Source organism: Psammomys obesus, unplaced genomic scaffold (assembly GCF_907164565.1).
Source record: "Psammomys obesus unplaced genomic scaffold, mPsaObe1.curated_primary_1811, whole genome shotgun sequence".
Lineage (NCBI taxonomy): Eukaryota > Metazoa > Chordata > Mammalia > Rodentia > Muridae > Psammomys > Psammomys obesus.
In genome coordinates, this window is record NW_026585504.1 from 10,966,068 (window position 1) to 10,988,293 (window position 22,226).

A 22,226-nucleotide genomic window follows, 5' to 3' on the forward strand; every position below is an offset into this window, starting at 1 on the left:
GCGGGTTCCGTGTGTATTCTGAATCTTTACCAGCAGAGGTCACTGTGGACCTCATTACGCGCAAACACTCTCCTTTAGGGAAGAAGGCAATTTTCAAAAGTAAATAAATAAATCTCTCATTTCTACAACTTAAACACATTCTCTCATTTTTGATCTGCTGTCCTCCGGATGTCTTCCGGACACACAGAGATGAGCTTACCGCTAAACCGAAACCACAGGTAGAAATCAGTGTGAGCGAAGCTGCTGGTCTCATTCCAGTTAGTAATGAGAATGAATTCAAGGAACTCCTAGCTCTACCCTTTGCCTAGCGCACTAGCCAACCATATGCCCCTGACCCGTCTGCAAGGTAAGGATTGTATGGGTAAAATTTATGGGCATTATTGGTTCTTAATTCTCTATTTTTCCATCTCAGCAGGCATTTCTATTCTGAGGTCGTCAGTCTGCATAATCACAAGGTAACTCCCACTCCAATTAATATAAAATATATACATATACAGTATGTATATTACAGTGATCGTATCTATATCTATTTACAGTAAGTTGTCATAGAGTGCTTCCTGATGCTGTCTGCCTGGAAGAGGTGTTTCAGTGTCTGCCCGCACTCAGGGTCTTACACGCTTCTTCTGACCCCTTTGTGATGTTCAGCTATGTGCTCATCCTGATGTTGTGCTGTTAAGATTTAAACGTGCTTACCTTTTTTAGGGGCCGGCTTGGTAATGTTCAGCTTGCCAGCCTTCTTGAACAAGCCTCGGATGCCCCCCTTCCCCTCCTCATCCTCGTTGTCCTTGATTGCGGCCTCCAGAGCCAGTCTCTCCTGTTCCAGTTTCTCCAGTTCATCTGAAGAGAGTAGACACGGCCAGCAACTTCATTCAGAGGAACAAGGTTTCTAGGGACAATCTTCTAAACCAGCCTGGCATTTCATATAATTATGCAATAAGATGGTTATGCAATGGTATGGTTTTTTTGTTGTTCTGATCATTAAAAACTAATGATTTCAGTAAATTGTATTCAGGAAGTAGCAACAGCTACCTCAGGAAAACAGCTCCATGCATGAAGTCTTGGGGCTTTTATTTGTGAGGGCAAGAAAGGCTAGTTCTTCCTTGTACCTTTATCCCATCATCCAGAAAGCCTGGCCTAGTGAGACGCCAGCACTATTAAATCACTGACTTTTACGACCAAGTTACCAGGTAAGACTTTCAATGGGCAGAGGTATGCTGGGCACGTGCTGGGCAGGAACCTGCACATAGCAAGGCCTCTGAATGGAAACATGAAACCAAGAGCAAGAATTACAGGGAGATGTCCGGCCTTCCTGCAGCATACACGCGATTGCAGCACTTGGCAGGTGGAGACAGAAAGTCCAGGGGTTCAGGGCCTCCCTGGGCCACACAAGCGACTCTGTCTCAAAAGGCCAAAGGAGATGGAGGCCTATTGCACAAAGATAATCAGACCTTATAATCAACTTCTCTCATCTTTGAATACGAACTGCAGGGAACAAAATATCCAGCACTGATTATGTGTCTTAAGTGGAAACAAAATCAAAACCAAAATCAAAACCAAAACCAAAACTAAAACCAAAAAAAAACTCCCAAAGCCCTTTATGGCATGAGTGACCAAAGCCAAAGAATGAAAGCCGTGGTTTCTGGGGAAAATGCCAAAGTTCAGGTGGCTGAAAAGTCACGCTTGAGTCTAAACCAAGAGCCAAACTATGCAAAATTTCCTCCAGCAGGGTCAGAACCACTGTCCAAGCTGTTGCCTTTTAGCTTTTCCGGGTTCTGGCTGCATTGGAAAAGTTCCTAGCTGATCTCTCTCTCTCTCCCTCTCTCCTCCCCCTCCCTCTCACAATGTAGCATAATATATAATCCCTCCTTGACCTTAGCAAGTAAGAGTTTATAAGCCGTCACGTGACAGTGCTGTGCTAACAAGCCTGTTCTCGAACGTCCGTCAGACCCCCTCTCTCGTTGCCTGCAGAGAATCCAGCCTTGGGAGAGAAGCCCTGCTCCAGGGGAGAAAGCACAGAGTCAGTGATCATAAAACCCTGCTAGGGCTTCTGGAAATGTTGACCTCGGAACCCATTGTCTCAGCGATCTGTGAAGGGATGATTCCACGATAACTAAATCTGTCAGGACAGTCACACCCCTTGGATGCTGCTGTTAGCCAGCTATACAGAGCCACCTGGCCTCTCTCCAGGTTTTAGCAATTAATCTCTCACCAGTGGCATGAGATTTAGAGTCAAATCTCCCATGTGATCTCCCCAGAGTTTCAAGGGTTCTCATGATGAGCGGCCACAGGAAGGCTGGGAAACAAGGCTGGTGGTATTAGAGTTCAGGCAGGTGGCGCTTGCCCTGAAATTAAAAGGTGAGGGCAATCTACATTGCAGTGGGGGCCACAACCTGGTGGAGCTCAGCGGCTGGCTTTGTGTGACTTCAGCCATTCGCTCTCTCTGTCCTCAGACCTCCTGCGTAATGGGGAATCAGAACACTTTCCTTTCCCTACCCCGGGAGCTTCATAAAGAGAATAGGCAGCAGCGTGCCCTGGCGCTTCAGAGAAGAACAGAGCAATGATGCATTCACAAGGCAGGGTGTTTACGCTCCTTCTGGAGCCGTGTTCTCTCAGGCAAAGCAGACCAAGTATTTCGAGAAGGCAGGGAGTTGTTTTAACCACTCTCTGGGTAGCTGTGCTTCAGTCCTTTCCAAACAGTTCAGGGATGGTTACTGTTATTCTCTTCATTTTGTAGACAAAGAAACCGCAGGTCAGAAAGGTTAAATAACTTGTGTGACTGTCGCCGAGCAAGGCCAGGACCTTAAGTACAAAGAGGTGAGTTTGGCTGTCAGTCAGAGTGCTTCGCAGCACAAAGACCTTCTTGTGGCTCGTTACATTACAGTTGTTCCTATTAACTGTCAGGCTCTTCAATGGGGACAGGATGCCAGGCCAAGCCACATCCTCCAGTGATGGTTCTGGAACATGTCATTTTAGGGAGGGCTCTAAATATCTGGGTTGCTGAGGAGGCTGCCTCGGAGTCCCAGCTGGAACATTCTCTTCCAGGAGCTTAGCTGTGAATTTCTTGGAGGCAGCTATAGGACTTCACCGAGGAGGGGTTCCTCCCCTTTCTTTCTTTGACATCTTCCAGCACTCCCTGCTGTTAGCTACTCGTTAACAGTTAGCTATTAACTGCGGGACCCTTGTGCTCTGGTTGGGCAAAGATGGTTTAAATCCTCCTTTGAAAAGGAGTCTGCCGTCTGTGCACACCCCAAGTGACTCCCACAGTTTGTTCTAGGACAAGCAAACCCCAGAACCCCAAGCCCAGGAGACACAGCAAAGTCTGCTCCTGTGATTCAAATTCATTCTTTTTCCTTGGAGAGCAGACAGCCTGGAAAGGCTGTTCTCAAGGCTAAGGTCAACTTGCTTAGCCATCTTGGGTCTCAGGACCACACAGTGGAGCCGTCTCCATTGCACAGTGGAGCTTTCAAGTTTTCATTAGAGTTCTTTCTTCATTGTTTACTTTGTGGAAGATGGAAGATACCCCATCCCACCCCGTGCCACGCCTCACACCGCAGTGTGAAACAGCAGTGGCCATTTGATGATCTGGTTTTTGAATTCTATCTCGTGTACTGCATACCTCTGTTTGCACTGGAAATCAAGAGGAGAATGAGGAGCAGACTTTGCCAAAACATTTAAGAGGGATACTTGCCAACTGAGTTGCAAAAGTAACGGTCAGTTACAAAGGAGGAGGTGATTCAAGGGAGCCATGGGGGTGACATTAAAGAAGATCACTCATTCCATAGCTACTATGGAATCACTACTATTTCTGTTTGCTTGCTAGTTTTTGGACAGGGTCTTCGTCTTCTTTTGTAGCCTAGAAGTCTTCATATAGATGAGGCTGTCTTGAACCTCTGCCTCCTCACTCTAAGTGCTGGGATCATGGGTCTGTGCTCCTATGCTAAGCTACAGCCACACTTTGACTATTCAGGAATTACAGAGTCTTCACACATTCATGCTGGTTTTAGTTCTCCTTTTTGTTATAAAGGAAACTTGGACACATACAGTTCAGGTGATTTGTCCAAGGTCACGTAGTCAGTGCTGTGTCTTCGGCTTCTGCACCCAGTTCTAACATTAACCCTGGCCACCACTGTCTTTGAGTTTTTGGTAGGCTCAGCTAGCCTCCAGCTCACTGTGTAGCCTAGGCTGGCTTTCATTCAACTCCTGATCCTCTTACTTCGGCTTTGTTAGTGCTGGGATTCCAGGAACGTGCCACTGCATCCTATTGTTTATTCCTCTTCATCAGTGGTTCTCAACCTTCCTAACGCTGTGACCCTTCAATACAGTTACTTATGCCGGAGTGACCCCTAATCATGAAATTATTTTTATTGCTACTTCATAACTGTAATTTGGTACTGCTGGGACTCATAATGTAAAATATCTGTGTAGGCAACCTCTGTGAAAAGGTCGTTGGACCCCCAAAGGGGTTGTGAGCCACAGAGTGAGAACTTTTACTCTTCACTCTTTTTCAGTGACCCAATCATGATACCTGCCTGCCCTTCGCTTTTCTAGATTTTCGAGAGACTCCCAAGGCTGAAATGGTGGGAATAGACAACCTTTAGGTTGTCAGTTAAGAGCAGGTTTTGAATAGCTTTCTTCCTGCACACCCCAGAACAAATCTAGTGAGACCAGATACTCAAACTGCTTTGAACAGTGGTCACCGTGTTCCCAAGTGCTTCATAAACTGACTACCTGGTAACCGATCAGAGAGACTGTATTTTGAAATTTAATTCAACTGTCAAAATTGCCTCATGTGTCTAATGTGTCATTTTTTTAAAAAGATGTCATTTAGGGGCTTATAATTTACCATCTGCTTTGAGTCTTAAGGACGACAGAAGGAGGAGCAGAGAAAGCCAGAGGGTAGCCATATTGCCCTCCCATTTTACAGCCTCTTTTTTTTTTCTTCATTCATCATTAAATTATAACCCCTTCCTCGGTCAATCAACTCGAAGCCACAAATGCTCGTATGAATCAGCTGCTGAACCCCAGGTGAAGTCAAGCTGGATTGAAGGCAGGAAGCAGTCCTGCAGTCTTGCCTTCTAATCAAGCAATTATCTATTGCTCGGCCATCTGTCTCTACTTTGCTAAAGCCACTCAATCAGACACAGCAGTATCACTGTGCTCTGAGTGGGTCATAAATCGTGCAGTACTTATACCGGGTACTCAATTGCGAATCGCACTCTATCACTTTGTTTACTACCAGTGCAATCTGGATTCTTTGCTGCAATTGGCGAACTTGCTAAATACCTCTGGGATGCGAAAACTATGAAACGCCACATTTTTTTTTTTTTTATGTTGTCAGGCAATAAACTAATGTATTAGGAAGAAGTATTAGTCATCAGTATTGGGTGACTTGCTGCAGCGAACAAGTTACAATGCTATGAGCATCGATCTTATTTATACAAAAAGTTATTCTCATATGAGTCTGTGACACAGTACAGAGACGGCTGCCATTAGCTGGTAAATTACCTAGAAAGCTGATTTCTACTCACTGCTTTATTAACTGTAGTATGTGGGCTCTGAATTGCTAATGTTCCCCTTAAATTCTAGTCTGTGATGACACTGCGGTCCTCACGTTGGGAAAGCTATGATGATGATCATTAACACACTGTAATGCAATGCTGAAGATTTATCAGGCTCTTATTAAGCCCTGTATTACAGTATAACATAATGAACTGCCAGTTTGTTTCTTCTAATCTAAAATCTACTATGAAGCTTGTGCCGTAAATTACCAAAGCTTCATAACAAAGCATGGAGCTGTGGCATCAAGCTAATTTCTTTCATTATGCTCGTCTGATTTTTTTCACACGTTTCTCTGTGTATTCGTGTGACATTGCATTTCTGCTTACCTAGATAGTTGGTACTTATAATTATTTTATTAGCATCTAACTGTGTTTTCCCTTTCTTGGTTATGAAGCAGAGATATTTCAAACATCAAAGTTGATCTAAATAGTAGTTGTTCTTTGGAAAATTTAAAGGAGCTATAGTTCAGTGCCACAGTTCTTGGAGGAACACTATAGAATCTAGTAGTTGTCACACAGAAATAAACTGATGAAATGTTTTGGCGCCTGGAGAAGTAAGGGTGGATGTGATGTTTTTCATCTCATATATCAGCCTGAAGACCAACATAATACACAAAGCAAATGCATAATCTAAATCTAAATACAAATTGCATTTTTTCATAACAGCACCAAAGCCAAGAAAAAAAAAAAAAACCAAGTAGATAGGACACAGGACTTGGAGGATCTGAGTTGGATCTGATCAGGAAGATTTCTCCCTGAGGACTAGAGAGGACTAGAGGACTAGAGATTCCTCCCTGAGGACTAGCTCTCTTTTTCAGAGAGCTACTGTAGAAGCTTCCAGAGGAGGGAAGCAGTCAGCAGTATCACCCAGCTCTGATGCCCATGAACTGCAACAATGCCAGCATGGTAAGATGTTCCTAAAGATGCAATAATGCAAGGCACTTATGTCTTGGCAGTAACCTGTAGCCGTCTAATTGGACTTAAGACCCACTGAAGAAGAGGGAACTCATACCTGGTACTGGAGGCTTAGCCAACAGCTGCCCAGGACTAGTTAAGTCATGGCTCTTGGAGGAGAACCTACAACTGCCCCTTTACTGGAACAGCATAATTCTTAACTTCATTCACTGGGCGTATACTTACGTAGTCTTCATCTCTCATCAAAGAAACTTCTGTTTGTGAGGAGAATTACAGACGGTCACAGCCGATCAAAATGCAGATAACTGATCGTGAGGTGCCCAGCCCCAACGATGCTTCTACAACACAACTCCTGCATCCAAGGCTCAGGGAGCATCTCGGAAGAGGTGGCCTGATGGTTGTAAGAGCTAGAGGACCAGGGAGTCTGCTGTGGGAGCGTGTCTCCCGGAAATGACAGAGAAAGTTTCTCCCATGACACCTCAACCATACAGCTGCCTAAGCAAGATCCGAACAAGGGTTTCAACACTACAATTCTAGAGAAATCTCTTCTACTACGACTACCTGTATCATGTCAGTTACGTTACTGAGGTCTTTACCTCCATGCTGGTTTTGTGGTACTGCAATAAGCGAGGTCGTCGACTGTGCTCGGTTAGTCTACCTCTCTGGTTACCAAGGCCAAGGCCACCGTGCTAGCTACGGAACAGCCCAGGTGGGGCGCACACACCGTGGGCTGTGGTGGAATCTTTCTGTGCACACTGAGCGCTGCTCTGCCCTTACCACCCGGAACACTTCACCGTCTGCTGAGCGGGCAAGGGAAATACTTACCTTGAACCTGGAGAACGGAAGAAATGTCAAACCCTTGGCTGATCCTGACTATGACCACACCGATCTCAAAGTCAAAGGCATCACTGAAAGAGGAAGCAACATTTTCAGTGTTGCCAGCGTTTTCTTCAACGTTCACACTTGGGGTAAACATTAAACTCATCTCTTGGATTTTTGATGCCATGAGGCTATTAAAATTCACTTTAGAATGTAGCTAAGTGCTGATGTCTTTCGGGCGTTTGTTTTTTTCTTGCTCTGTGTCTTAAAAAAAATTCTGGGTGGAGGTAAGTAAGTGATTCACTCTGAAGCTGATTTGTTCAAATAGATCCACCAGCTAGGTATTTTGGTTAAGATCTCTCTACAGACCCTTAAATAATTAATCTGTTATTAAGTGATCAAAAAATCTGATATATTTAAAACAGAACATTTATAGATTGAAAAATCTTTTGATTATCAGCCACTGGGAAGCCATCTTCAGGGATGCCTGACACCAAGCTCATGGTTTAAAATGTCTCCAGTAGGAGGCAGAGGTAGGTGATTTCTGAGTTTGTAGCTAGCCTGGTCTACAGAGTAATTTCCAGGACAACCAGATGGCCTACGTAGCTGAAACCCTGTCAACCAACAAAAACGTTTCCAGGAACTTTTGTCGTGGACTCAGCACAGGCGCGTCAGAACAGCGCTTCCCTCTGGGAATCCTGTGTACTTGGCGTTGGCTCTGATGCCTTCTCAGCACCAGCCTAAGGAGATTAAAGGGCATACATAGAAAAGAAGGAAGAGCTGCTTGGCTTATCTCAGCATGTTTACATGTTGTAAATCTGAAAGCAAGCCTATTACTTAACTAAAAGTCTTAACTAAATGTTTCCCTCTGGAAGTTCCCATTCGCTGGTTGGCAGACTGAGGACCAGAAGTCCTATGGTCAGGCCAACCCTCCTTAGCATCACTGTAGTGTGATTGGTCAGGCCAACCCTCCTTAGCATCAATGTTGTCTGTGATTGGTCAGGCCACCCGGGCACAGCATCAATGTTGTCTGTGATTGGGCACCATAAGCAACAAGCTTCCAATAAGAATTAGACTTGAACTTTCAGGGGATGCTCTAAAAGAAGTTCACTGTAATAGAAGTATTCACTCAAAGTTCAAAACATAAAGTATCTTCACTTAACAAAATAGATGTCTTCTAACATAGATCTCTACATAAGCAAATCTATGTAAAGTTGATTATGAAAGACTAGACACTTGGTTTCACATAAAAGATGTTGATTCTCTCATAGGCAGATTGACGGCTTTAAAGAGCACCTTAATTCCTAAAACCTATAACTCCATTTCCTCACAAGGCAAAAGGCACTTTGCATATATGGTTAGGTCAAGAGCTTTGAGGTGAGGAGAGTATCCTGCAAAACCTGCCGGGGCCAGATAGAGTGGCAAGGGTGCTTGAGAATGAAGTTGAGAGACAGCAGAGGTTGGCATTGGTATAACGTGGCCACCCGCCGCGTCCACTCGTGGGCAGCTTCTAGGAGCAGGAATGGCAAGGTAGGACTTTGTGCTAGAGCCTTCCAGGCCAATTTAGTCTTATCCACTTAGATTCGGGTACAGTCGGATTTGTGTTACACTTCTAACTCAAGAAACTGTAAGACGATGAAACTTCATTGTTTCAAACAACATCAAAAACTAAGATAGATTCTAAGTAAAACCAACCATACTTAAGAATGGTACAGACATCTAAAACCTTTTATTGAAAGGAGTGTAGTGAAACATTATCCAGCTGTAACCAAAGCCCAGCGTTAACAACAGTGTATTTTACTCTAAGCAACAACAAACACCCGGAGAGGAAATGCAGGGCAGGTGTGTGGCTCCCTTCCACCTGCCTTCTCTTTGGTGGTAGACTTATTCATTTTTATACTAGTGTAATCTTGGGCCACCTTAGTCAATGTTGAATTTTACTACCAAGAAGATCAGTTGCTAATGTGTTGTAAAAGCCTGAAGCTTCCTCAGTTGGATGTAACTAGGCTTAATTGTTTCCATCCTTTGACTTGAGTGTTTGAGGTGGGGGAGGGGGAGCGAGGGGCGATCAAAGGAATGCTGCATGGAACACTAGACTGGGGGTGTGTGTGCACAGTTCTCAGATCTGCTTAGATTTCTTTCTCCACCTTGTTTGTTAGCAAAACAGCCAACCCAGGATTTTAAATGTTTTCAAAGAAAATTTCCTCCCCCTCTACCTGTCCCTTGCCTTTAATCTAATGAATGGACTTTTAGGTTAGAACCTTGAACATTTTTCTTTTCTTGACTCCAATATCACCCCGCCCCACCTCCTCTGAGACTATAACTCCTTCCACTTTTTATCACTGGTGTAAGTTTCCCCCCTACCTAAATTCTTTGGTAAAGAATTTAGAGCAGCAGGATAATGTGTTCTTCTCTGGCAACTGGATCTGACACAGAGGGCTTCGTGTGTGTAGGCCGCATGTTAGTGCGTCGTAAACAAAGGCTCACCCCCAAAGCCGTCACTTACTGGATGATTCCCACGTAGTTCTCAATCTCTGACAGGGGGGCTTTCCTCCAGTTTTTTTTATACCCAGTCACTAGGGTGTTTGGCTTCATCCTCCCCAAGCCTGAGGCCTAAACAGAGGATATAAACACATGAGCAATCCTTACCGTGCTGGTAAAACACTACTGCCAATGAAAAATGATGTCAGAGAGCACGGAAGTAATGTTCTGTAGATTCCGAAGATTAGATTACATCTTAATGCCTGTCCTTCATGCCCTTACCCAAGCATAAAATAGGAAGATCAGTTTTAAATCATCTCAGTCATAAATGGATTTTAGATGACAGGAATGTAGCTTTGCTAAATTAGCAGTCATTTGCATTACTTCTGACACACTCATTAAAATGGTTCAATAATTTAAAATCAAGTAAGGGTTGGCTTAACAGTCGGCGTGCATGTTATAACAGTGGTTCAGAACTCATTTCCACCTGTGAGGTCCAGAATGTCATCCAAAATAAAGTCTATGTTTTGGAGATGTCTGTACACAGGGACCAGTGAAATTTTCCTTATATGATTTGCTGAAGAATGACTCAGCTGCACTTCCCAAACAGAAGCTCATGCATGACAGTGTCCTCAGCTGTTATATTTCATATCAGAGGTTGCAGTCATCTTCAGATGACAAGATATGACTTCCAGTTAATGAAATTTAATGTGGCAATATTATCAAGCCTGTGTTAATTGCAAAGTCACTGGCAGTAGGAGCTTAGAATTACCTGGAGGAGACAAGATCTACAAGATATACAATTGTAACACAAGACACACAGAAGCAATTGTAACACTAGAAAAAAATGTAACAGAGTCTTGGGGAAGCACCAAGGGAGACTTGTGGTCTGTCTGAGGGCTCACAGCTTCCTATGGAGAGGTGACGTGTATTCTGAATCTTCACCTTTAATTGGACATTGACAAATAAAAATAAGGAGAGCTGAGCATGAAGAAAGGCCACCTGGGCCATGAAGACGCTAAAGCAATGAAAAACGCCAGCCACTCTAGAGGACACGGTCATGAGTAGGACACAGGCACAATCCAGGGCTGCTGACATGAGCTTGTCCGCATAGGCTTCACGGGAATCTGTGTGCTCGAATTTGTCAACATTTATTTGTATGTTTCTTTACTTTCGTTTTTTTCGTGACTGTTTTACTATTTAAAAAATTCTTAGACGAATGTATTCACGCCTATGTTGAATTCTGAGCATTTTCATCTCCCCAGTGCTCCGCTCTCTACCCCTTGCCTCCTGCGGAAGCTCTTCTCCTTAACATGCCTCCACCTGTTTCGATGGCCAACTACATGGCCCACCGAGTTTAACTGTGGTTGCTTGCATGAGCATGCATGCATGTGTGTGTGTGTGTGTGTGTGTGTATATATATATATACACACACACATATATACACACACATATATATGTGTATACACACCTATAAACACACACATATACATGAGAAGCTATTAACTGGAACATGGGCACTTATCAGAGGATACGCCACTGAAGAAAATGACCTCCCACACATTGCTCATGGTCCTTCTGTAAAGGGGAGGGCTTCAAGAACCTCTCCCCGATGGGTATAGGTCTGATTTGGTATAGCTGGTTGTGCGGGTAACCACAGTTGCAGTGAGGTCATGGGTGTGATGCCCATGTCATATCCAGAAAACACTGTTTTGTGCAGCCCCAAACCCCAGCCCCTGACTCTTACATTCCCCATCCCCTGCTTCCTTGGAAGGGTGATATTGATAACCCCTTAGGGCCGAGCACTCCATAGTCTTTATTCTCCATACTTTGACTAGTGGTGAGTCTCATCATTAAGTAACACCCATTGCAAAACGGAGCTTCTCTGATAAAGGCCGGGACCAGCACTAATTTGGGTGTATGAGCATCAGATCTACTTAGCAAAACAAGAAGAGCAGCCACAGGCTCTTGACCAGGTTTGTATTGAAAGGCACGGATTCCCTTCTGTAGAGTAGGCATCAAATCCAATGAGAAACTGGTTAGTCATCTCCATAACCCTCATGCCACTATTAAACAAGGGGGCATATCTTGTCAGGCAGGTATATTATTATAGAATTCCTACAAAGAAGCTGTGACTACAAAGGCCAGTCAACTGATTCAGTGATGTAGAGAGGCTGGAATTTGCGAGCTCTGAGCCAATTTATCATGGGCCTTTGTTAGCCACCCAAATAACCATGCCTTCCTCTGCATGTCTTCCAACATTTTTGTGGCCACTGCGTTAGTATTTTGAAATACACAAATGCTGTATTCGGAGAGGCTCTTGTTTTGTTTCCTATTTTAAATCACAAAGGTGAGACCTGAGGAGCAAGTTTCTGCGATCATCAGAGAAGAAGAGGGAAGGACAAAGGAACGAACAAGGGAGAGATAGAAAACTGCACTCTCCAGCACATAGCCGTAGAGATGATCACATTTATTTAATGTTCCGGAAATAATTTCTGAGGCTGGGGAGGTTTTTCCGCCCTGGTCCACATGCATTTATTAGTGTAGTCTAGCAGCTACCTACTCATCATTTGCAAAGAGAAAAAGAGAGGTAGACCACAGCTACCTGCTGTACAAGACACAAAGAATTTGAAGTTTAAACAGGATCCTCAAAGTCCTCAACCACCCGAACAAATCTGCACTTCAATGCATGTGGGGACAGAATGATGCCTGCTGGTAGCCAAAGGCAAACTCATTCTTCATTTCCAGCGGATCATTCCCAGTTCACTGTACTAAAACATTGGCCTTTAAGCTCGCCTAGCTTGAGGTTCCCTGCCCACCTGTCGTGATCTCTTTCGCTTCCTTGTGAGTGGGCTAACCCTAGTCACGGGTTTTAGAAGCTTCATCTGCTGGGATGCTGTCTTCGTCCTCCGTGCTCACTCCCTCAATGCCTGCCTTACCTGAAGGAGACTCCGGACACCATCCCTGAAGCAGTCGGCTGCCACCGCAGCATAAAAAGCCTTGATTTTGTTCTTTATAAGCCAGGCCTGTTTTTTAGCCATGCCGCTGTTCATCTCCTTAACACACAGCTTGCGGGGTCCCTGTAGGACACAGTGAAGTATTGGTTAGAAGCCCTGGATTTATACATCACAGTGTTGCTACCAGGTGACGAAACAAGCCAATAAAGGCCCATTAGAGTAAGAGATGGGATCGAGAGAAAAACACCTTCTTAGTGAGGCTTGCCCAGAACTTTGTTTTTGGAAAAGACCTGTGTTACCCACATGATTCATTTTCAACCCCAAATGTCCAGGCTTATTAACACCTGCTTAAATAACTGCCCTGTGAAGAATGAGAAGAAAAACTAAGGGCATGGTGGCACACAGGGAAAACACTCAGAATGTGATTGAAGAGGCTCAGGATGAATTCACAATCAACCTGTGATTCAACAGTGAGTGCCATCTTTATGAACCTCAAAGAAATCTCAGCCAGATCCCAATTTCAAGAAACGGACAGAGCTCTTGGGAGCCAGCGAACACTGAACTGCACATTCTGCTACAAGCCACACATCCTGACAATTCTGTCAGGGCCTAAGTCCTGTTTCTTGGTGTGCTCAGGATTCCCTTACGCCACTCTTTTCCTTGAGTCGGTATGTTTATAGCTGGGCAAGTTAACAATCCCACCTCGTTAGGTAAATTTGGTGGGGACAAAAGACACATCACATGTCTATGATGTAAGGGGAGTGAGAGAAGCTGAGAGGCAGGCATGGTGGCGATAAAGCATCTTGTAATCTTGAAGTTTAATTCTGGAGACCCAATATTCACCATTCTTCTTCCATAAAGGTCCAAGTTTTCTTATGTTGTAAGTCAGTCCAAAAGGTATTTCTGGCTACTGCTTTTGCATTTGGCAGGGCGGATGATCCAACTATTTCCTTCAGTTCTACAGAGGGATTTGTATTTTGTTTGGATGTCTTAGATTGCATACAAGTCCCTTGAGATCTTGCTAACACATAGTGGGCAACCCCTAGAGGGTGTGGAGTAGGCCTTAACTGTCAGGATTTGTAGTAAGCGTCCAGGTGACATAGACACTACTGGTTCCTCAGAGCGTAGTTCAAACAGCAGTCTTAGACTTATTTGGGATACGAGAAAATAAGTTCAAGCTTTGAAGTCAGATAGAACGTGTCTAGACCTACACTTGGCTGCTGTGGAGATCATGTGCTATCTCTGAGCTTTGAAATTTCATTCTGGACATGGAGATAAACACCCCTTTTCTGCATGGTTGTTTTCAGCAGCAGTAGTAAGTGAAGTATCCAGTACTGAGCTTGAAAAGACTCGGTGCCTATGTCCAGCTGACGGCTATCATTGTAAGGGGTTGCTCATGATCTCACCGAGACTCCAGGCTTAATTCTACATTGTGTTTGCTCTGCTGCAGCTGGAATGAAACTGGACTGGAGTCAGGGCGCTGGGTTTAAATGTGTTTCTTGACTGACAAACTGGCACAATGGGCTTCTTCTCTTGAGGACAAATATATTTATACAAATAAGGTAATCGCTGGGTCGTCGCTGCCCGGGACAACAGCTCCTATCCAAATGCTGCTATTGAGCATGAGATATGCTCAATAGAATGAGATAGCCTTGAAATGAGATAGCCTTGGTACACAAATATACGTAAAATAAACATCATTAGCTTTTATGCTGATTGCGCATTGAAACAACATTTTGGACATATTTGAGTTAAACAACAGAAATTATTAAAAATAACTTGATATATCATTTTGCCTCTCCAGTTGGCAACTAGAAAAATTTGAATTATACATGTAGCACATGTTATATTTCTATCATACTGCACTGGCTGGGCTTTGGGGACCCTTCCATTTTAGTACTCTGTTTAAATTGGATCAAGTTCTTTGTAAAGTTAGTTGTTGGCCAGCACATGTTCTAGAAGTTACCAATATTCCAAAAGCAATTTGATTGTCTTATATTAGTCAAAAGGCATTGAAGAATGAAGACAGAGCAGGCAGAAACATCAGGAGGATGGTGACTGAGCTGGAAGACCTGGACCAGAGCAGGAGATGATGTTGTGGGGAAGTTCCATTCAGGCCTGAGAATGACAGGTCACTGTAAGCTACCAGTCCTTCCTTGGACTTTCTAGCCTTCATCTACCACAAGAAGAGGAAGAAATATTGTGTTGAGGGTCATCTAACGTTGACAACAACCATCAGACAGAAGGATAACCAACTTCTACGAAAGATGTTAGACCATCAGAGTGCTGAGCTTCTCTGCAATGACTGTAAGCCCCTGGGGGAGAATGGAACTTATTTAAAGAAATACAGTTTAACATATGTCTGTTAGTCTTTCAAAAGTTTGTACTAAACATTAATTGTGTCAGAGAGAATTATTTTAATGACTGAATTTGCCATACTGACAACTCGTAAAAACATTTCCTGCAGAATCTCTTTTTGCAAAAAGGGATTATGATGTCTTTGTAGCATACTGATTAGTATGAAGCTACGCTGTGATGCAAATGTAAGAAGGTTAAAAACTGACAGGAGGAGAAATATCCTGGAACATAATTAACCAATATTTAAATATGTCACAAAATGGATTTTACCATCTAATTAATATATCACAGAGATGAACGTCAGTCAGCATTCCTGAACATGAGCCCATCAATTAATCTCCAATCTGAACAATGAAACTTTAAAAAGTTTGTATATTTACATGTCAACATGTGGAGAATGCTCATGATGCTGCTTTCATTGCTTCTCTGGTTAGAACTAGCAGAAGGCTAATTTCTCCCTTTTTCTGATTTGGCCCGTGAGCCATCTCACCCGGAATCCTAGTGCCCATTCATAGGTCATTTCATTCTTCCTCCATTTGGTCATGTTATTATTTTATTAACTTTTTTTTTCTGACACAGGATTTCTCTGTGTAACTGCCTTGGCTATCCTGGAACTTGCTCCGTAGACCAGATTGGTCTCAAACTCACAGAGATCTGCCTGCCTTTGCCTCCCAAGTTTTGGGATCAAAAGCACGTGCCACCACGGCCTGGCTTTATGAACATCTCAATAGAGACCCACTGACATAAAGAGCTTTTGTTCCTCATCTGCAGTTTTGAGGGTGAATAAGGAAAAGACAAGAGGAGAGAGGGAGAGATGAGGGAGCTTCAGTGGCTGAAAATGAATTATGTGTATAGGGGTCTAGCAAATATATTGTCTGGACTTGAGGGTATCTTTGTTTTATTGAAGACCACATATTTCAGGAATAGAAAATAGCAACTATCATACTCCAACAATAACGAAATCAACGACATTACCAACAGTAACAAAGTTAACTCAGCACTCACTGTTAGACATAAAACAGTGCTTGAAAGCAGGTACAATTCTCACAATGACTTTAAACAGGTGCTTTTTTATTCAAAGAGAATAAGCTATGTGCATAAGGAAATCAAACTTAGTAAATAGTGTCAAAATAGTGACTCTGAACTTAACTGTTAGGGTCAAAGGTTCAGGAAACACTAGCTTCCTAGAGTTGGAAACACACTTGTAGTTCCCTTCCCATCACCACTGTTTCCACAAGGCTGGCTTAACCATCATCGGTATACTTTGGGGAAAATTTTTCTAGTGGTATGCTCCATTCCTTTCCATCTGTTTCCTTGGAAGGATGATTGACAACTGAGCCTTGAATCTAAAAATGCTGACAGCATCCACAGCCTCAGGAGTTCACAGGAAGTAACTAACCAGGAAGGCTTTAATTGATGCAGTAACCGTTTTCTGTCCTCAAGGGAACTTGAACACTGGGGAATAGGACTCATGGGCCTTTCATGGAGACATCAGCTTAGGAATGTGAAGATCACAACTACAGAACACACACTTAGGCACTTGCTTCGCATGAAAGGGCACTCTAGGACCGTAGTCCTTTTTTTTTTAGCTAAAGGATCAAAGGGTTAATTAAAAGCAGGGTTTCTTATCTCTCTGGAAGACCTTTTCTCCCTTGCCAATATATGACTGTTTGTATTTCTTGTTCATTTCTCCAGTCCTGAAGATATTTTATTTCTTGCTAAACCAATTTCTCTCTAAATTGCTAGAGAAGAAAAACACCCAAAACTGCTTATTCCATCAAAACCGGTTTCTATATTATATTGGCCAAAATGAAATCCGCTAATCCAGGGCACTAAACTTGATCATAAGAGAGAAAGGCTCTTGATAAGTTTTTAACAAATCCTCTGGAGTCACAGTCGGCCATAACTTCACCTGTCAATCTTCCCCACTCAGTAACTCTTCCCCCCCCCCCCACTGGATGATTGTATTTAGTTAGTTATACTGTTTGAGTTACTCTCATCTAAGTACAGAAAGGAAAGAGAACATGGCCAACTTTCACAGCGTTTAGAATATTGCTAAGTTTAAAAAGACGTTTGAGTGTTTCTCAGGGTAGCGTATAGTGAGTTAGTCTACCACACCACTGCAGACTTGACTGGCCCCTGGCTACAACTTCCTCACACCCATTCCTTGGCAGATATTGGAAGTGTACATGGTGTTCTTTGATTGTGACAGTTCTCCCAGGAATCAGGCTGCCTAGGCTTTCTCCTTATGGCTTAACAAAAGGCATCTTGGGAGGCCTCCTTTCACGTTCCAATCACCATTTTCTTGTCAGAATAGCCCAGAACATGATTTAATTTTCCTGTCTCACTTTCCCAGTTAGTAAAATGAAAACACGAGTTTCTTTGTTTTCTGCCTCTTATATGCTTGCGGGTTAAGTATGAAACTGGGAAAATGCTCTGAAGAACAGGTAAGGTTTTAGTAATATAAACTGAGAGACACACACAGAGAGCGAAGAGACAGAGTGAGAGGAGAGAGAAAGAAAGATAAAAACGAAAACACATGCAGAGGCAGGCTAGTATGGAGGATTTAGACATTTTTATTCTAATTTCAATGCTCTCTCCCCATTTGTAGAACTGATAAATAATTATGGTTGACTTCGTAGCATCTACCTTGAATACCTCCTCAGCTGTTAGTCCCACACATGTCCCTGTAACAGAAGGGAGTTAGCTCGACTCTGACTGTTTGTCAAAGGCACAGAAAACTTAGCTTAATTCCCCGGGTATCTGTAGTGTCATCATAATTATCTAAACATTTCATCTAAATTTAACATGTGATCATTTTAGTTTCTTCTCCTTGGCTTCCGCAGACTGGCTAGTGCTCTGGTCCCACCCTTTCCACTGTTTTAAGTTAGACAGTTATCAGCCCAGATGCTTTCATTTTATTTCTGAGCCAGTTTAGTTCTTGACTCAAAGGACATCATTTATCACTTTTAGTTGGTCTCCTAAAATTTCAGAAATACATTTCATCTATCCATTTAAATTCATGACCATGTTTTGTTTGTTTGTTTTGCCAGTCCCACATCGAGGAAGAGAACTCTTGTCCAAGCTGTTTTGTCCCTTTCCTTTACTGCAGGCCTCTTCTGTGCCACCTAAAATACCCAACATGAGCAGAGAGGGAACAGCATGTCTTTTGGATGAAGGGACTCTTACCACGAAGACTTCACAGCAGATGCAGAGGCCACTGTTCTTCGTAAAGGCGTGGGTTATATCCAAGAGAGCAGGTCTTGTCATGGGCCCCCCTGTTAACACAATGCACTGGGGTCTAAAAGTAAAGAGATTGGCCAGTGTAAGACGCATGCGAGCCCAGAACCCCTCAAAGAAAATAAGAGGTATAGAAAACTTGATAAAGTGGGACACCTTTTCCTTAATTCTTTCTTGGATTTTTTCCACCAGAATTCTTGAATTATCTTGACTCTACATCTTGTCATCTTAGTGTTTTCCATTTAACCAATCACACAGTAAAAGCATGAAGTAGGGAAAGGGTAGCCTTGGGTTCCCTTGTCTTTCTTCTTTGGGCACTGTGTCACCCCAAATCTCCACATGACCTGTCCCTCTCTCGTATTTTCATTTTTCTTCTGGCTGGCCTATGTTGTGAGGCACCACTCAAAATAATATGTAACTGATGAAGATCTACGACTACTACTTCTCCTCAGGGAATTCATTAAATCACAAAGCCTCAGAGTTAATGGAGATGGAGATAAAAAAAAAAAAAAAAAAGCAATGATTATGATGCACAAGGACCTGGGGGAATCTGGCTCTGAAGTCACATCCTTCAGGCCTCTGTGTCTCCAGGCGTGGAAAATGACACAGCAGTTTGAGAAGCTGTGGCTCCAGGTGGGCAGAGCTCAGAACAGAAGGAAAATGCATTCATTTATATTCTCGGCAACAGCGTGAACTATAGCCAAGAGAGCAGGCCTTCTGCTGTTGAGGAATGCATGTTTGGAATGTGCCCACAAAGCTTGCAGCTACTCCGATGTATTGGACTCCTCCAGAAAAAAAGGCCACTTGTAATGTGGAACATCAGGGGGCCACAAAAAGCCAACTTTACCTGAAATTTTTCACGTGGTCTTCCACTGTGGTTAATTCCAGAGCGTTGTCTAAAGCACTCACGTAGGAGAGAGCCTGTGTGGAGGAACCCCAGTTCACGTCTGCGGACAAAGGAGGAAATTGGTACCCCTCCAAATGGAACTTTTCTCTGCATGCTTTGAATCATTTTTAAGAAGCCATTCCCTCCTGCAATTTTTCTTGCTTATGCAAGCAGTGATGAGAGTCCAAGGTAGAGAAAAGACAATGTAGTGTTTCCCAGAAAGAGTGTTCTACCCTCCTGCGAGCACCCATGTGAATCCTTAGGAATGAGATTTCCCTCCAGCCAGGGGTCATAATGTAAATCTGCAGCCCCACAAAGACTGGTTAGCGAGAAAGGCCGTGTGATAATAGCCAGACAGGAAGAATGTTCAAGGCCTTCACAAGTTCTGAAATTCGAAACAGAAGAGGAATTTCTGTGTGCAGAAGTAGTGTGCATACAGAAATCTCTTTCTATTTTGAGTGGTAGAGCTGACCAGCATGGGGATTTTTACTTGTGGGGGTCATGGAGAGAGTCTAGAGTCTAATAAGTGTCTCACTCTGGCTGGCTTCAAAAGTGCTGAGTTTAAATATTCCATGGACTCTTTACATTTTATGGTAAGAATTCCTAGAGATGAACGGGCAGACCCACCTCAGCTCTTGCTCCGGAGGGCAAGGACAGTCGGGTTTTTTTTGAGCATGGAACAGAGCGATTTGAAGTATTGCTTATGTGCTAGACAAGCATGCCTTACGACATTCATTCATTCATTTTAATATTATTGTGCCCGTATCTGGGGGGGTACGTGCACTCACAGCACATGCATGAGGGGGGCAGGGTCAGAGGACAAGTTCTAAGAGTGGGTGTCTCTTTCTACTGCAGGCTCTAATGATTGAACTCAAGTCCCCAAGCTTATACGGGCAAACATTTCACCTGTGAAACTGAACTGCTGGCCTGACATCCATTGTTTTAGGGCTAAGACTTCTATCAGTCAATTCAATATTTATATGTAAAAGAATGAACCCTTAGCCATACCTTACACCATGTACCAAAATCAATTGCAGTAGATAATAGACTTTAATCAATTACCAAAGTACCAGAAGTTCTAAGTGCTTGTGGCCTTGGGTTGAGGAAAGATGTCTCCTAGCTCACACACAAATTGCAGATGATAAAAGATAAAAAAAAAGATTAATTAGTTTAGAGAAAAATTAAGAACTTGTATTAATAACAGTGAATCATCAGGGAAATGAAAATTGAAGGCACAGGCCTGAAAAAATAGAAAGTACATACGGCAAGAGGAACCAGAACACTCAAGAAAGCCTCACAGATGAGTTAAAAAAAATGGAAAAAAATAGAAATATGTTTTAAGTAGCTGTTTAACAAGATATATGAATTGCAAGTAGGATTATCAGTGCCCTTAGTCACTGGGAAAACACGAATTGAACAACAGTGGCTAAGACTATACCTCTCTTACAAAGACTTTAAAAACCAATTGACAATACTACAAGCTGACCAGAGTGTGGAGTGACTAAGATACCTTTTTAAACTGATATTTGGAATGAAAAATAATGCTGCTACTCTGGTAGACAGTCTGGCAGTAAAATCACATACAATGTGTATAAGCAATCTTACTCCTAGGCATCTACTCAACAGAAATGAAAAAAACAGATACATTTAAATTATTTATATATATATATATATATGTAAATATACATGTATGCACATATATTGTATACGGAGTATATTATATTAAATAGAATATATATATATATATATATATATATATATATATATATACCAAATTGAAAACAACCCAGATGTCCATCAACTGTCAATTAACAACAGAAACATAGTGTGGTATGTTCATATATAGAACACTACTCGTCAATATCAAAGGACAAATTGCTTATAAATATGCTACAGTATGGACACATCTAAAAGTCCATGCTAACTCAAAGACTTCCATAAAGACTATATACCATGATTCTGTTTATATGATGTTCTGGGAAAGATAAAGCTTCCAAAAGATAAAGATTGAAAAATTAGAAAAGTGGTTGATAGGGGCTAAGTTCTTAAAGGGCCTGAATACACGGTGTCTAAGGAGATGCTGAGAGAGATCCCACACCTTTATTGTGATGGTTACAGGACCACATAAATTTGTGAAAACTTAGGACTGTATATCAAAAGGGGTTGGAGTCTTCCCAGCTGTAAATTGTACCTGTTGTTAACAATGAAAAACAACAACAACATTCTTCTAAAGTGGTAGCTCCTATCGCTGCCTGGCAGGCAGAATAATGTAAGGGACACAAGGTGGCCCTAGGCCTCTTGCTGCTGAATTCTGGCCCCTGGATGTTTTTAACTGTAGTCCCTTTCCTCCTGGGTTCTGAAGGTGCCAGCTGAAGTTAAGACCTCAGTGCCCACAGTACCTGGATTCTTTCCTACAACAGTTGCCTTGCTTTTTGGTGGGTTGGCTCCCCTTCCAGCACACCCTTTCTTTTTAGTCTTCATGACAAAGGCCATAAGGCTTCCCCAGTGCTCCACACCCTTGCGGGCATCTTCAGTTCACTCCCGTCCTTCTCCCCAGAACCTCATTTGCTGGCCCTGGCATTACCCACCTCCATGTGGCTTGATGTTGTTTCACAACTTGCTTTGTTCATTTGGTAAATATTTACTAAACTCATGCAGAGTAGCTGGTTCTGTGAACACCAGCTATGAACCAAGAAAGAATTCTGAACAACTCCATGGTTGCTCACGCTTCCCCCTTTTCTTAGCAATCTGTTTATGCTGCTCTTGTGATACTATGTTGTATTATAGTTACCTCCTGAGCTGTGAGTCTGAGAACTCCTTGAGGACATGGGCCCTGTCTCATTAGCACATTAGACAATGGTGCTAGAAGGGAAGGCTTGGGAGGTTTGGGTTCAGCTTTATTACAATAAAAAAAAAATTCTCATTTTGGCAATTGATCAACTTTTTCAACTCCAACTTCATCTCTCAAACTAGCCTCATATCATCAAATGTGCAGCATCACTGTGAGGATTA

General features: G+C 42.8%; 1 protein-coding gene across 3 annotated transcripts in view; it reads right to left on the minus strand.

Annotated features, from left to right (window-relative positions):
• Positions 1–22,226, minus strand: part of Slc12a1 (solute carrier family 12 member 1) — a 75,348-nt gene that overhangs the window by 15,181 nt on the left and 37,941 nt on the right. For all 3 annotated transcript variants that reach the window (XM_055620895.1, XM_055620807.1, XM_055620977.1), the window contains exons 15-20: positions 19,176–19,275; positions 18,278–18,389; positions 12,713–12,853; positions 9,799–9,905; positions 7,299–7,381; positions 694–837 (exon numbers count right to left, since the gene is read on the minus strand). In XM_055620895.1, the coding sequence (XP_055476870.1) occupies positions 694–837; positions 7,299–7,381; positions 9,799–9,905; positions 12,713–12,853; positions 18,278–18,389; positions 19,176–19,275 (687 nt within the window). The remainder of the gene's footprint in view (positions 1–693; positions 838–7,298; positions 7,382–9,798; positions 9,906–12,712; positions 12,854–18,277; positions 18,390–19,175; positions 19,276–22,226) is intronic.